This window comes from Octopus bimaculoides, chromosome 1 (assembly GCF_001194135.2).
Source record: "Octopus bimaculoides isolate UCB-OBI-ISO-001 chromosome 1, ASM119413v2, whole genome shotgun sequence".
Classification (NCBI taxonomy): domain Eukaryota; kingdom Metazoa; phylum Mollusca; class Cephalopoda; order Octopoda; family Octopodidae; genus Octopus; species Octopus bimaculoides.
This window is the reverse complement of record NC_068981.1, coordinates 125,842,074-125,858,386: the sequence shown is the minus strand read 5'-3', so window position 1 is coordinate 125,858,386 and position 16,313 is coordinate 125,842,074. Positions and strand designations below refer to the sequence as shown.

The following is a 16,313-nucleotide window of genomic DNA, read 5'->3' as shown; positions in this document are numbered from 1 at the left end:
TATATATATATATATATATATATATATATATATATATATATATATATATATTATACATATATATTTATATATCATCAGTAAATCATAAATCTGAAAGTGAACACACTCTATAGAACAGTAGAGTATTTATATAAAAATAGATATAACCGGTCTATGAGGTTACCCAGCGTTTTGCATTCATAAAACATTTAGCGTTACAGAGTCTTAGTTGTAACGTGCTTTACAGACGTGAAACCCTGGGTAACCCCATAGATTGGCCATAACTATCTTTATCTAAAAATATATATGAAATAATTAATAGTGACAGAAGCAGTATTAATGCCAAAAGGTAATATTTATCTCCAACACAATGTGGATGCTGTGTTTAAACACAGAATACTGTATTATTTACCATGAAAGTGCTTTTATGTGCCACAATTCCATATGAGAGGTCCTCTCATGGTAAACAACACAATATTCTCTGTAGGGTGCTTTAAAAACATGGTAAAAGTAAATGAAGGCAAGGATTTTGAACAGGTGTGGAGGTATTTCTCTGTATATGATGGAGAAGGTAGGTTCTAGATAGTTCTGTTGATGTATGTATACACACATAGTTGTGTGTGTATGCACGCACACGTGTGTGTATGCATGCACACGTGTGTGTATGCTGCACATATGGTTTATGTGTCCGTAAGTTTGCTTAGCAAATTTTGTGAGCATGATTGTGCATGTATGTATAAGTTTAAGTGTATATGGAATGTAGTGGCATTAGCAAGATTTGGTAGGGTATGCAGGTATTTTGAAAATACCTCATGGAGTGATGGCCATGCCCTGCATAGTTACAGGCTACTTTTGGCAAGGCATAGCACCTGTTCAGCCACCCTACCAGGAATACAGCAAAGTCATGGTACTGCAGCATGGTGGATTGTGAAGCAGTAACAGAAGAGCTCAACCGAGCCAATGGTGTTTCTTACAGTGATGCTGAGTGGAAGAATCTTAGAGAAGCAGCAGTCAAGATCACCCAGCTCTAACTGGCACTCTGTCAGTTACAACAATGAGGTGCCAGCCTGATCATGAAATTAATGTGTAAGTGAGTGAGTACTCCACAGACATATGTACCCTTAATGTAGTTCTCAGAGGGTTTCAGCATGACACAGAATGTGAAATACAGGTACTACTCATTTTTCCCAGCTGGGTGAACTGGAGCAATGTGAAATAAAGTGTCTTGCTCAAGGACACAACACGCCACTATGAGCTGTGAGTCAAATACCCTCACCAGTAAGCTATGCACTTTCACAAAGCTCTATAAAGAGGGTAACTGCAATGCATTCATAGGGGTGGTGTCCATGGTTGTGTAATCAGCAAATGAAAGAGTTAATATTACTCAAGCTCTCAATTCAAATTCATAATAATGGAATTGGATGGTGACAGTGAATCATGGGAATCTGCGAAAGCAGCAAAAAAAAAAAAAAAAGAATAGGGAATATAGGAAGGATAGATAATTAAATTCTAAGTTCAAATATGTAATTTTTATTATTGAGTGATGAAAATAGCAAACCAGTTAATATTAGCCTGCCATTGAATCTTAAAATGAATATTCAAATCTCAGTGTTCACATGTGATTAACAACAAATGATGGTTGGAATGGGTAGAAAATAAAGAGGGATGGTATATAGTAAAAGGAAGGTAAGAGTTTTGAATAGGTGTGGAAATTTAAACATGTATATGAACAGTCTGTTGATGTATTTATGCATAAAGCTGTAAGTCTGTGTATTCATAAGCTCTTATGCACCATTATATATCCATTTCCATTTTCATATATGTTTGTACATATATATTTTTGCATAAATGTTTGTACAAAGTTTGCACTTTTATACATGGATGTGTAGCTGTATGGACATGAGCATGTGTGCTTGCCTACATATACATACAGACATCCATTCGACTTCATACACTAGATGTAGGAATGAATGTGTGTGTGTGTATGTGCACGCACATGTGTGTGTGTGTGTGTGTGTGTAGGATGTAGTGTTTGATTGGAATCATGAGTCAGAGAAGTTGGAAGAAGGGCTATATAAACATAGGCATGAATAAGCCAATTATTATTACCAACGTTTCAGAACACACACACTCACACACACACAAACACATACTTACATACGTATATATATATAGAGAAACATACATAGAAACTTAAACAAGTGTTATATATATATATATATATATATATATATATATATATATAGTTAAGCAAATACATAAACCATTATATATTTATATAGTTGCAACCATGTGTTTACATATACATAGCCAGACATAGATATATAACCAAATATATTCTTACATCCATATATATACAAAAGAGTATACTATATTTTCCAGCATACAAATCAAATTTTGCAGACCACAATTTACAACCAAAAATGGTGGATTGATTTATACACCAAGACAACTTTGGAGGACAAAAATTCCATATGAAATGCAGCAGGATTTGGAAAGATAGTGATGATGTTTGAATATTTACAGTACATGAACGTTTCTATGTACTACATTGACTTGTATGTAGCAAAATACAGTAAGAGCAAGTAGGTGTGTACATTTGGACAATACACAAATATGCAAGGAATCATAAGTACAAAGTTACCGGTACAAGTGTTAGTATAAACACATGGATAAAAAATTCAAAAATTCAAAAACACATAAGCATACAAAAGTGTGAATGCACACATCTGAGATAGTTGATTAAGCATGCATATTTGTATACAAAACAATCAAGGACATCTATACAAAGCACTCATGTGGGATATGAAATAGTCGCAGTCACCAGAGTACATGTGATTTAATGGCAGTCTCAGTACACACATAAGCAGGCATGCACATATTTATGTGCAGACAACAACACATCCATAAAAGTGCAAGGCATGCACAAACATTCAGGCAGGAATGTATAAATACTGGAATGTGTAAGCACAATCATATCTGAAAATGGAAACATGGTTATGTAAGGGTGCACAAATGCCCATTTATATGCATGTATAAATGGGTATTTTTGGTATAAAGGTATAAAATGGGGTATGTGTGTGCATACACACTCATACACACACACATGGATCTGTACATTGCCTATACACTTGGACGTTAGGCTAGTTAAGTTTTGCACATGTAGTAAGTATTGATTTGATCTTTAGTTTTCAGGTTCAATATCAACCTACCATTAATTGACATCACTAGCAAAGAAATATTTCAACATTGGTTTTAATTATTCACTTCATTCCTTTATTTATCTCTATCAACCCCACCAAACTACACACACATTCAAATGCACACACAGACACAAACATTTTCTGTACAATCATTATACCTGAATATACACATGGAAATACATGTATCAGACTGATCATAAATCCTTTTCCTGTCTAATACATACATTTAAATTTCCATACTGTTTCAAAATCCTTCCCTTCATTTTTTTCTATGTCATTCTTCCCACTCTATGCCATGTTTTCATATCTTCACTCTTTCCCTCTTTTGAACTTTGTGTATTGATATCAAAGATGTGAACTCAAGATTCAATCAAAATCATGCACCCCCCTCATACACACCCACTCCCACGTGCGTGCACACACATACACACACACATGCATACACACTCAAACTTTTTAGAAACTACAAGGAAACTACAATGAAGTTAACTACATAATTCCTGTTCCCTTGTCATTTCTTTAATTTCATGTCATGCACTCTGTAGTTGCCTAAGGTTTTATTCTGAAGCATATGTACATTGCAAAATACACATTTTATGGCAGTAACCTATATTTAGAAGCAAAGAAATTTCAAGAAAAAGATGGAGGAAGAGCGAGATTAGCAATGATGAATTGAAAAAAAGGGGTAGGTAAAAAAGGCTGAGAGCAAGAGCAAGGTGCTACAAGTGAGAGAGAGGGTAGGGAAGATGTAAGTATAGAAAAAAGAAAAAGTGAGTGAATAAAGTAGAGAAAAGATAAAGGGCTAAAGTCAGAATTACTCTTTTCCCAAGTCATGAATCTAATTCTGAGGAGAACAGAGCATAGAAGTAAGAGCAAAGAGAATTTATTGAAAGAAAAAAGAAAACAGGAAAGCAGCTAGACATCCCAGTGAATGGTAGCTGACCGTCTTCTGGGCTTAATATAGTATAAGCATGGAAGCATGTGGACCAGACATAACTGGAGCCAAAATCAAAATTTAAAGAATTATTAAAAGGAACAAGAAAATAACTGAACAAGAAGATAAAATGAAAATTAAAAGGTAAATTAGAAAATGTATAAGGAGGGGGGGGGGGGCTATAAAATAGATTATTATATAACTATAAACAAAATTTTACAGACTTTAAGGTATCTTAAGTATAAATGTATGTCATTTCTAAGAGGGCCAGTTTACATAAAGTAAATAGATGAAGAAGGGCATATAAAAGCTAGGGTAAAGATGTCAAGTTGACATACAGATTTACGGTTATCTAAGATGATTAGAGTATAATGATCTGTAGTAAAAAGTAAACCTTTTAAAAATATGATGTCTGCAGAATGTGATTGCATCAAACTGTTTGTTAAATAGATTTCTTTTCTCACATAATATTTCAGAGATTCCCTGCTGCACAGGTAACATGCAATGCAGCCACTTTGGTAAGGTCTTCCAGTCCAAATAATAGACCAGGTAATATTACAGGAAATGTTAGTAGCCTTGAGATACTGGCTATAATTTGCTAATGAGGTGGAAGTTTACTTCTTTACATTTTTGTTGCAGCTCTTATCTTGTCTGGTCTACACGAATATATATATATATATATATACATACACACACACACACAGATATATACTTATGTTTTAAGGCTGCCAAACTGTCATTTGCCACTTTTTTTAGTAACGGATACCTAGTTGATTTCAATGAATTCTCTTTGGTCTTACTTTTATACTCTATTTTTTTTTCTCAAACTTAGATACATGATTTGTTGTGACTCATCTGGTTCTAACTGGCTATATAGCCCCTTCATCTTTTCTCAACATTTTTCTTTGTCTTTCTCTTTTTCCTTCTTACTTTTTACTACACTTATCTCTCTCCTACTTTCTCACTCGCTTTTACTTACAACTCCTCTCTATCTATTTCACAACCTTTCTTCCCATCTCTCTTCCTACCTTACCATAATTAATCTCCCCTTTTCCTCTGTCTTTTTATTGATGTTTCTATGCTCATCATCATCATCATCATCGTTTAACGTCCGCTTTCCATGCTAGCATGGGTTGGACGATTTGACTGAGGACTGGTGAAACCGGATGGCAACACCAGGCTCCAGTCTGATTTGGCAGAGTTTCTACAGCTGGATGCCCTTCCTAACGCCAACCACTCAGAGAGTGTAGTGGGTGCTTTTACGTGTCACCCGCACGAAAACGGCCACGCTCGAAATGGTGTCTTTTATGTGCCACCCGCACAAGCCAGTCCAGGGGCACTGGCAACGATCTCGAAATATATATTTGTGCTTTGTGACTTATCCTTATAAAGAAAACATTCAGAACTTAAATGATTTCATCTTGATCATATTAATGCATTATGTTTATGTACTGATAATGATTTCAATTTGTTTGATGTGTATTATTGCATCAATGTACAGATGCATTTTTATAAAACATTATTACATCAGCAAATCACTGAATATTTGAAACAGCTGTAAAGACCTATCAAGGACTGTATCTTTTCTTTTCCAAGTATATCTATAGTTACATCTACATAACATCTTTTTAGAAAAGATGGAAATGATATAAAGTCACACATACATGCTTGTCCATCTTTTATCTCTATATTACATGCTTGAGTTACACATCACTTACATTTCATTTCAAAGTTTCAGCTCAGAGCTGCGGCCATGCTGATGCACCACCGTGTAAACTAACATTTCTTCCATGGAATTATTTCTACCCTGATTAAGAAGTTGGATTTCAAAAATCTAGACTCCCCAAGCACAACTCCAGTGTTCTCATTCACTGGACACACACACACACACACATTTTCTTTATCATTTAATGTTCGTTTTCCATGCTGGCATGGGATTATATAGTAAGTCAGAGAGTTGCATCAGACCCCAGTAATCAGTTTTGGCTTACTTTCTACAGCTGGATGCTCTTCCTAATGCCAACCACTCTACAGAGTGTACCATGTACTTTTTATGTGTCACCAGCATGGGTGCTTTCATATGTCACTGGCATGGGTGCCTTATACATGGCACTAGTATCATAGTATCAGTGGGGTTACCAAATAACTTGCAAGACAAAGACCTCTTGGTTGAGGTGGGGAATGGAGCCAAGGGGAGTTGCTGTGTGCTAGACATGGGGTTGGAATATGATAGACAGAGATAGTCGTCTTATCATAGAGAATTACTTGGTTATACTAGTAGGACAGGGAAGTAGAAGGGAGTTGGGAGAGAGTTGGGGGGCAGGCAGAGTGAAAGAGAGAAATAGATGGTGTGGGGATGTATTGGGTCTACCCATAGGGAACAGTGATGAGGGTTTAAGTAGTGCAGAGGGATAGAGAGGGATGTTCCATGACAGTGTGAGGAGATATGTTTGAGGATGGAAAAGACATGTCTGTAGCAAGTGACGGTGAGGGAAATTGAAGTGGCCAGGAAGTGGGGTGGAGAAGGGGAAATATATGAGGGCATGACAGAGGACCAAAATATGTGGCACATTACTGTACTCAAGAAGACTCACCCACCACAACAGAATTGATATTCTAAAACCAAGCTGCCACATAAAAATGCATTGGTGCGGGTACTGATTCCACATAAAAGTACTGGTGCTAGTGCCACATAAAAAGCACTAGTAATGGTGCTATGTAAAAAGCACCCGGTACACTCTGTAAAGAGGTTGGAATCCACATTGAGGATATCATCCACATCATAAGCAACTACCCAAAATTGTCCTCATGGCATTACCTACCAATGAGGCATGTCATAGCTAGAACATAATATAATGAAATCTTATCAAAGAATAATCCTGAGGAGACAAACATAAGAAGTTACAGTGAGCTGAAGGGTATAACCACACGTACCCCACATAATTCCAAAGAATACTGGTGGAATGTCCCTGTCAAGATGTCAATAAAATGCAAGCACAACAGCCTAGACATAATGGTCTGGGACAGGAAAAGAAACTATGCACAATAGTTGACATCAGTTGCCCAGTAGATGTCAACACATTGTTCAGAATAAACAAAAGGAAAAACAACACAAACTCATCTTTACTGAGTTGATGAGAAATCTGCAGTTACTCCATCCATATTAGAACTTTAGAGTTCTACACTTGGTTATGTGACTAACTGCCTTTGTACCTATCTTGAAAAGATGAGATTCACAAAATCGGAAAGAATACACTTAATAAGAAAATTACAGTTGCAAGCTGTCAAAATGCATAAAACACTCATGAAGTTTAACAGGTAATAAGACCCACTTGTAAGGCAGCGAGATGGCAGAATCATTAGTATGACAGGCAAAATGCTTAGAGGCAGTTTGTCCATTACTACATTCTGAGTTCAAATTCCACCTATGTTGACTTTGCCTTTCATCCCTTTTAGGGTCAATAACATAAGCACTAGTTAAGCACAGGGGTTGATATAATAAACTTATCCCATCTCCTAAAATTGCTGGCTTTGTGCTAAATTAAAACCAATAAAGATCCACATGTGCAATGTCATCCATGTCTACACTCATGTATACATATCTACATATTGATATATATATATATACATACACACACATATACATACACACACACACATATATACATGTATATGCATATATGTATACATATATACAAATACATATACATACACATTTATATATACAAATACACACACACACACACACACACACACATATATATATATACACATATATATATATGTATACATATATATCTTTGGCCATAGGCCAAAGGGTTTTAGGGTCTGAAGAAATGGTGTAAAGCTAAGCCCTTTATGGACGTGAAACCCAGGGTAACCCCATAAACCAACCATATCTATCTTTATCTCTCTCTCTCTCTCTCTCTGTATATATATATATATATATATATATATATATATATATATATATATATATATATATACATACATATACACACATATATACATAAACACATACATATACATACATATATATGCATACACACATATATATATATACATGCACACAAATATATACATACACATGTATATACATACATACACATATATATACATACACACACACACACACACATTTACACACACACATATGCACATACACATATTTATATAGTTTATTCTGGAGAAGGGTTGGCTCTTTTAGGCTTAAAAATGCTTCAGTCACAGTGTCTGCTATGGTGACACCTCTACAACTCTATCAGGAATTGAGGGCCCAAGCAATGTCAGGCATGATTTATCTCCTATATTGTTTATTCATCTAAATATCATTAGAATAATTCTAATAATGCAAACTAAGCTAGAATACTGGCTTAGAATGAGATTTACGCAATATCATCACAATTCATGGATGTGTATATTTAATTTATGCATGTATAACTTTGTCTACAAACTGACATTTATTCAATTTTTAAAACAAAGTTTCTTGAGTATTATTATTTTGTAGTAAACATATGTTACTGGTAAGTTCATACAGACTGTATTAATACATGCAATCAATTGTTTTGCTAACAAGAAATACTACACTTATATATTTAAGAAGTATATAATTTGAAAAAATTAATTTTCAATATTAATGAATACTTGTTTCAGCTAATATTGTTTTTATTTTCCATTTACAATAAAAAGAAAAAATCCTAGTTATAACAAGTTAAAAAAATATGTTATAGTAATAAGTAATCAGGAAATTTATTTTGTTTGCTAAAGAGTTGAGTAGATCATTGGGACAAAGATATGAAAGTAGACATTAGAGATTATTTAATGATCTAGTAAGCCTTCACAAGAAACTTGTTAGAAATGAATTCAAGAAAGAACCATAGTCCCAGAATAATGCCAAAACTTTTGAAATAAAAATGTGTTAGATATATCAACTATTCATGCTTATTATACCTGGGCCCTATGGTTAGGCTGTCTATGTCAGAGGAATTAGATGACCAACCAACATCAGACTCAGTACTGCATTGGCTAAACAAATAAAAAAAAGTATAATATAATTTAGAATATTCTTATATATTTGGTGCTTTTTTTTTTTTGCATGAATGTGAAAAATGTAATATTTGATGTTATCCGTCTACATTTGATTTTTGGCAGAAAATGAGATGATAAAAAAATATATTTCAGGAATAGTATTATTAAATTTTTCATAAAACATTTTTTTGAAAAGCTGAAAATAATTTTAAAAACAATTTAAGCAATTCAAACACACACATATAAATATATCTTGTATATTTCATTGTATCCCTGTTAATAAACAAATAATATATATTCTATATTAAAATTACAAACAATAATTTCAAAAAGTAAATAAATCATAATGAATAAGTAAAAGATCACTAAATTAATATTGAGTAATATAAAAATTAATTATATTACTAAATTTATATAAAGTAATATAAAAATTAACAGCTAGAAAAATATCTATTTTTGGTAAGCTGTTGGCAGTCTGTTGACAAATAACTATTAGTAAGACAAAAGGATGAGTAGATCTGGGTAAAAAATTGAATTGTAGTTCTCTAATAACCCTTAAGTACTTTTATATCAAATAGTAATAAAACAGGTACTAAACATTAACAATATGAATTTTAGTCAAGAAATCTAGACTATTTCACATTGCTAAAAGGAAGAAAAATAAAAAGAATGACTTCTTTAATATAATGTAATCAGTCTGACTTGTAATCAAAATATGATGATGAAAAGTTTAGTAAGAGATAAACTTTTCAACAAAATAGACAAAAATATTGAAGTTGAAAATATATAACACATATGTCTTACAATGTGATGATACTAATGTGAGCTTGATATCATTTGTAACTTTTTAATGTAGCTTGTGGCTTTTACTTATATTTTTCCACTATATTTGGCAATTAATTGAACTTGAGTGACTAATAATGTGCCTCAAGCACAGATTCTTACACTATCTTTATAAGGTACAAGTGCAATGAAGTAGAAATGTGCCCTTTCACTCTGAATTTATGACACTATTTGAGGAAAAGTTTTTCCTGTTCATGATCAAGAATTGTATATATATCTCTCTGGTTTGGGGATGTGATAGTTAATATGAAAACAAAAATCATAGAAGTTAAAAATTTCTAATATTGAAATAGAAGTTTGGCATTGTTTTTCACTAAAGAAACTTCTAAGTTAAGCGACAGACACCCTTAATTTTATTTATATATAAAAAAAATATACCAAGGTCAAAGAGATAATTTTAATCTGACAATCTATCAAACAGAAAACATACAGGAAATTAGTTGACTCTGTTTTCCTCTGCATTTAAATATGAATAAAGACTGACACATAAACCAAATATTTGGAAGAAAGTTTGAAGCTTGGTTAAGTTAACAGAGAATTTTAAGCAAAATTTTCAGGTTTACAAAAAAAGTAGATATAAACTTTCATGACTATAATCTTGAGTTCAAGCAGTAATAAAACACAAGATTCTTCTGAGTTCTTCATCATAAAAAGAATTAAGATCACAATCTTATACTCCAAAAACCATTGGCATAATTTATATGAATAAACATAAATTGAATATCACATTGTATAGCAAACCATTTTTATACTGATTTGTCATCATGTTTGTACTAAAGAATCCTCTTTACAATATACTCTTTGTATTTAGAAATTTTATAATACAGAAGTAACTTTGACTTTAATTCAAAATTATAATTCATGCTATATATTCTTTAACCCTTTAGCTTTCAAGTTACTCTGTCAAATGTAATGCCTATTTATTCACATTGTTTTGAAGTAGTCACTCATTAACTCATAGCTCTGAGATTTCAATGATGTGGTTGTTTATTTCTAGAATGTCATTGTAAGGTAGATGTGAGAGACCTGATCTGGCCAGTCTGAATGAAAAAGAGGTTTAACATTTGGACCTAATATGGCTAGTTTGAATGCTAAAGAGTTAAAAGAATATCTATATGCCAACTAAGTTTGATTTGAAGTTTGTCTTAGTGGAATGTAAAAAAGTGGTAAAAAGATTGAATCAACCAGATAAGAATATTTACATGAACAAGACTACTTTCTGTCGGTATGAAAAAGCTTTAGGAATATCATAGGCCATATTAATTTGTAGGGTTAATACCAAAAAGAATGAAGGCTGCTCTCTTTTGCAGATATTTTACGTATTAAATTATGCTTAGAATGTTTTCATCGCCTTTCATAGTTTCATATAATTAATATTTATGTAATAGGTGTATTCTCTATGAAATTGATATAATATATATAGACATAATATTACTTAATACAATTAAAAAGATGGTTAACATGATAACAATATTCAAAAGTGGGAATCAGCTGAAATGAAATACCACTTCCATTTCATAGTGGCTAAGGGTAGAAAAGACATAAAAATCTAAATTTTCAGAACTTGCCCACAAAGGCAAACACAGAAAAATAGATATAAAGTAGTGAAAAACAAAACAAAACAAAAAACAACCTAAAATCCAACAAAAATATTCTACAAACTATAGGTTAGAGTTTGTGATATTTATAGCCCGTTTTAGAACTGGATATTCACTTTAGCAGTAATGGCAGAATATTTTATGCTTCATTAAATGGAGGAAAAACTCTTTTAAAGTTATCAGTCACACATATGATCCAATGATTTATAGTTCTCATCACAGAATTTCAAAATCACTTGGGGAAATAGAAACATTTCATACACTATTAATCATGATGGGAAACAAATAAATAGGTAAATGACCTAGGAATACCATCATTGGAAACATTTGCACTTGTGATGTTAATTCTTCAAAAGGATTTTTTATTTAAATTACAAGTAGGAATTGGATCTGAAATAATCTGGAGCTGGAGATGTTAGTATACTTTTCAGAGAAAAGAGAACACATTGTGTAACTGATGTAGTTAGAATGAATGATATAATAATACGTTTGAAACAACTGTGACCATGATGGCCATTGTACTCACTGCATATGTCCAATGCTCAGTAAAACACTATTTATATTGAGAGGGACCAGTTCTATGAAACCTTATGAAACTAGTGCAAATATAGATTTCAGAAATTTTGTAAATGTGGTGGGGACTTTAATATCCACCTAAGTGTGTGTGGATAACTGAGATTATAGTTGAAAAAAAATTGCTTAATATTTTTTAACTTCTAAGAAGTTGATTCATTCATGACCCTGGGAAACTAGCCCATCACCTGATCAATTTGTGAGCCAAAATTATTTTATCCAGACTGAAAAAGAGACTCTGAATTAAATGTTCAACCCTGGTGACGAATCTAATCATGAAACTGAGTTTTGAGATTAGGATGAAAGCAGCAAAAAGAAAACCTTCATAGAAATAAGAGTGGATATGTTTAAAAATTCTTCAGGAAGGGGCATCTTCCTCACAACATTAGTAAATACTAAGGAGTGGATAGAAAACTTCTTTAGAGTTTAGAATAGATGAGGATTCCCAAATGGCTGTTGTAAGACTTTAGCTTATAATGAGTTAAATCTAATAAGTTGTCATTAATTTTCAATACTAATTCAGCAGATTATGCTCAAAAGTATTCCAGCCATGACCATTCCAACTTTTTACACATATCTATGATTACATTACATAACAGCCTTCTCTTTTTATTATGATAGGTCTAATTTGGGGAAAATAAGGCTGCTATTTCTAGAAGGTCGAGGAGTTCATAGGTAAGTTTTTAAATAGACAGTTGGTTAATGAAGATTAATTATGGGTGAGAGGTTTAGGGGTCAAATATCTATCATGACTGTGTGAGTAAGAAGCCATATGGTTCCCAACTAATCCTAATGCTGAGGCCTTAGGTAAGTGCTTCTACTGTAATCTTGGGTTGATCAATACAGTGTGAATATTTGGTAGAAATTGTGTGGAAGCCTGCTATATACATATACATGTCATCTTTTCATTTTTTTAATGTTGGCCTGGGTTGGATGAAACTTCTTGAGACAGTATTCCACAACTGGGCACTCATTCTTGATACCAAATCTTATACAGTTCTATATTTAAGAGATGAGGAATTATGAACATTATTTACATTTGATGGATATTTGTCATCTTGTTTGTTGTTAACACAACGTTTCAGCTGATATACCCTCCAGCCTTCATCAGGTGTCTTGGGGAAATTTCGAACCTGGGTTCTCATTCCTAAGGTATTATTCAATGTTGTTGTTATTATTATTATTATTATTATTATTCAGGTCACTGCTTGGAATCAAACTTGGAATCTTGGGGTTAATAGCCTGCGCTCTTAACCACTATGCCGTATGCACGTGGGTAATTATAGAGTAAATTTTAGGGCTTATAAATCTATTATTTTCTTATCCTTCCTTAATACCGGTTCCCATACGCTACCTATATCTGTACTCGGTCTGCTTAAGAGGTTGTTGTGTTCTAGCATATGTGCTGCTTCTTTTAGTTTTCATATTTTACAGTGGTGTTCTCTGTCTATTATTTTAACTTCATCCCACAGGAAGAGGTGGTCTCCATTTTTCCATACATAATCAGCTATACCCGATTTATCAATATCTCCTCATGTCACAGCTTTGCGATGTTTGTCTACCCTTATTTTGAGGGGGGGGGTCATGTTGGTCATATTCTTTTCTATTGGTGATTTTACTCCAATACTTCACAAGTATCTCCTTTGAGTAAAACCACCAATAGAAGAGAATATGACCAAAGACTGCATATACTCCATCCTTTGTAGTTGTGTTTCACAAAGGTGAAACATGCTCTCCTACTCAAAATAAGGGTAGACGAACATTGCAAAAGTGTGACATGAGGAGATATTAATAAATCGGGTAGAGCTAATCATGTATGGAAAAATGGAGACCACCTCTCCCTGTGGGATGAAGTTAAAATAATAGACAGAGAACACCACTGGGAAATATGAAAACTAAAAGAAGCAGCACATATGCTGGGACACAACAACCTCCTAAGCAGACCAAATGCAGATATGAATAGCATATGGGAACCGGTATTAAGGAAGGATAGGAAAATATTAGATTTATAAGCCCTAAAATTCACTCCATAATTGCCCACAGGCATATGACATAATGGTTAAGAGCATGGGCTACTAACCCCAAGATTCCAAGTTCGATTCCAAGCAGTGACCTGAATAATAATAATAATAATAATAATAATAATAATAATAATAATAACAACAACATCGAAAAATTGGTGAGTTTTCACTTTGCAGGATGAAAACAGCATCAGAACCACCCAAGTAGTACAAATGTGAAGATATATCCACACACATATGCGCGCGCACACACACACAAACACACACACACACACACACACACAAACACACACACACACACACTCATTTGTGATGGGCTTCTGTATGTCTTTTCTTTTTGTCTTCCAAATTTCATCTACAAGGTATTGGTCAACCCAAAGTTACTTTAGTGTTGGAATCAAAATTTTAGTATAACCAAATGAATAAATACAAAATACAACTGTTTTATTACGTAAGTATCTTGCCTTACTTTTTAAGAAGGCAAATGGAATTTGTGGCTACCATGCATTAAGCAACTGCATAAACAACGTAAATGAAGACCTTCTGGCTAGGAGTTGAAACTAAGCCTAAGATTCAATTTGCTAGGAATTTACTGCTGCAATGTACTGCAAATTGCATGTGTATGAAAGTGTATGTGTATAATGATATCTAATTCAACTTAATATAATGCAATTTACAATGATACAGCAATCTGGAATTCTAAAGAGGAATTCAATTATTTAGAAGTGTTTTTTTAAAGTAATATTAGACAATACAAAGTTAAATTCTGCCCTGGCAATTATTAAGCAAAGATTAAACTATCTTCCTTAAATTAAATAATAATTTTAGAAAACAAAAAACAATATATACTATTTTTTGCTAATAAAATTATATGAAAATTCCCCAATCAGATATATATATATATATATATATATATATATCATATAATTAACATGGAGAATGCGTGTATCAAGAGAAAATGATTAAACTTTGTATGCCTATTACATACAAATTATAATAATTAAGAGTTAGATTTTCCATAAGAATGAAGTTAAATTCAAAGATAATATTTCAGCATACTTACCCGTAAGAAGACTGTCCATTTGTAATTACTCGCACTACATATAAGACGCATGTTAATACTTTGATAACCAAATTGAAAATCCTAATCCGTAAACCTAAAAGAAAAAGAAAATATAAAATACATGAAACAGATTCATAATTGTGTAGGAAAAAAAAATTAAAATTTGTTAACAAAAGGAAATGAAAATGAATAAACTTACCACAAATGCATATTAAAAGATTGGTTTTGATATAGAATAAAAGCTACACCACTGTAAAGTTTTCCCCAAACATATACATAGGCCAACATCTGATTCTCAATACAAGCTAACAATTTGTTAGTCTTTCAGTGATCATCAGGCCTATTTAAAATAACAATCAAATATTCTCAAATTACACCCTACTACCTTTAAAAAAGGAAGGACACAATATATATACACATATATATTTCTTTTATTCTTTTACTTGTTTCAGTCATTTGACTGTGGCCATGCTGGGGCACCACCTTTTGTTGAGCAAATCGACCCCAGGATTTATTCTTTGTAAGCCTCATACTTATTCTATTGGTCACTTTTGTTGAACCGTTAAGTTATAGGGATGTAAACACACCAGCATCAGTTGTCAAGCGATGTTGGAGGAATAAACACAGACACACAAACACACATATATATATACGACAGGCATCTTTCAGATTCTATCTACCAAATCCACTCACAAAGCTTTGGTCAGCCCGAGGCAATAATAGAAGACACTTGCCCAAGGTGCCATGCAGTGGGACTGAACCTGAAACCTTGTGGTTGATAAGCAGGCTACTTACCACAAATCTGCCCCTGCACCTTTGGAGAGAAGTTTTTTTCTCAAAGAGTTAAGATTGAGAAAAGAACCTTTTTAGAAAGTCAAAAGACACTAACCTTTAGGAAGAGATTTCACAAAATGTGCTTTTATAAAAGCAAACCCTACACACATTTTTTGAAATTTCTTCCCAAAGGTTAGTGTCTTTTGACTTTCTAACAAGATTCTTTTCTCAATCTTAACTCTTTGAGAAAAAATCTTCTCTCCAAATATTATAACTGTATCAAGGAATTTCCAAAAC

At 33.0% G+C, this 16,313-nt stretch overlaps 1 protein-coding gene across 11 annotated transcripts in view; it reads right to left on the bottom strand.

The window, feature by feature from the left end:
* LOC106878725 (potassium channel subfamily T member 2) overlaps positions 1–16,313 on the bottom strand; it is a 747,999-nt gene that overhangs the window by 143,707 nt on the left and 587,979 nt on the right. For 10 of the 11 annotated variants that reach the window (XM_052970033.1, XM_052970046.1, XM_052970049.1 and 7 more), the window contains 2 exons: positions 15,243–15,336; positions 9,067–9,141 (listed from right to left, as the gene is read on the bottom strand). In XM_052970033.1, the coding sequence (XP_052825993.1) occupies positions 9,067–9,141; positions 15,243–15,336 (169 nt within the window). The remainder of the gene's footprint in view (positions 1–9,066; positions 9,142–15,242; positions 15,337–16,313) is intronic. The other variant, XM_052970041.1, reaches the window with a different exon arrangement.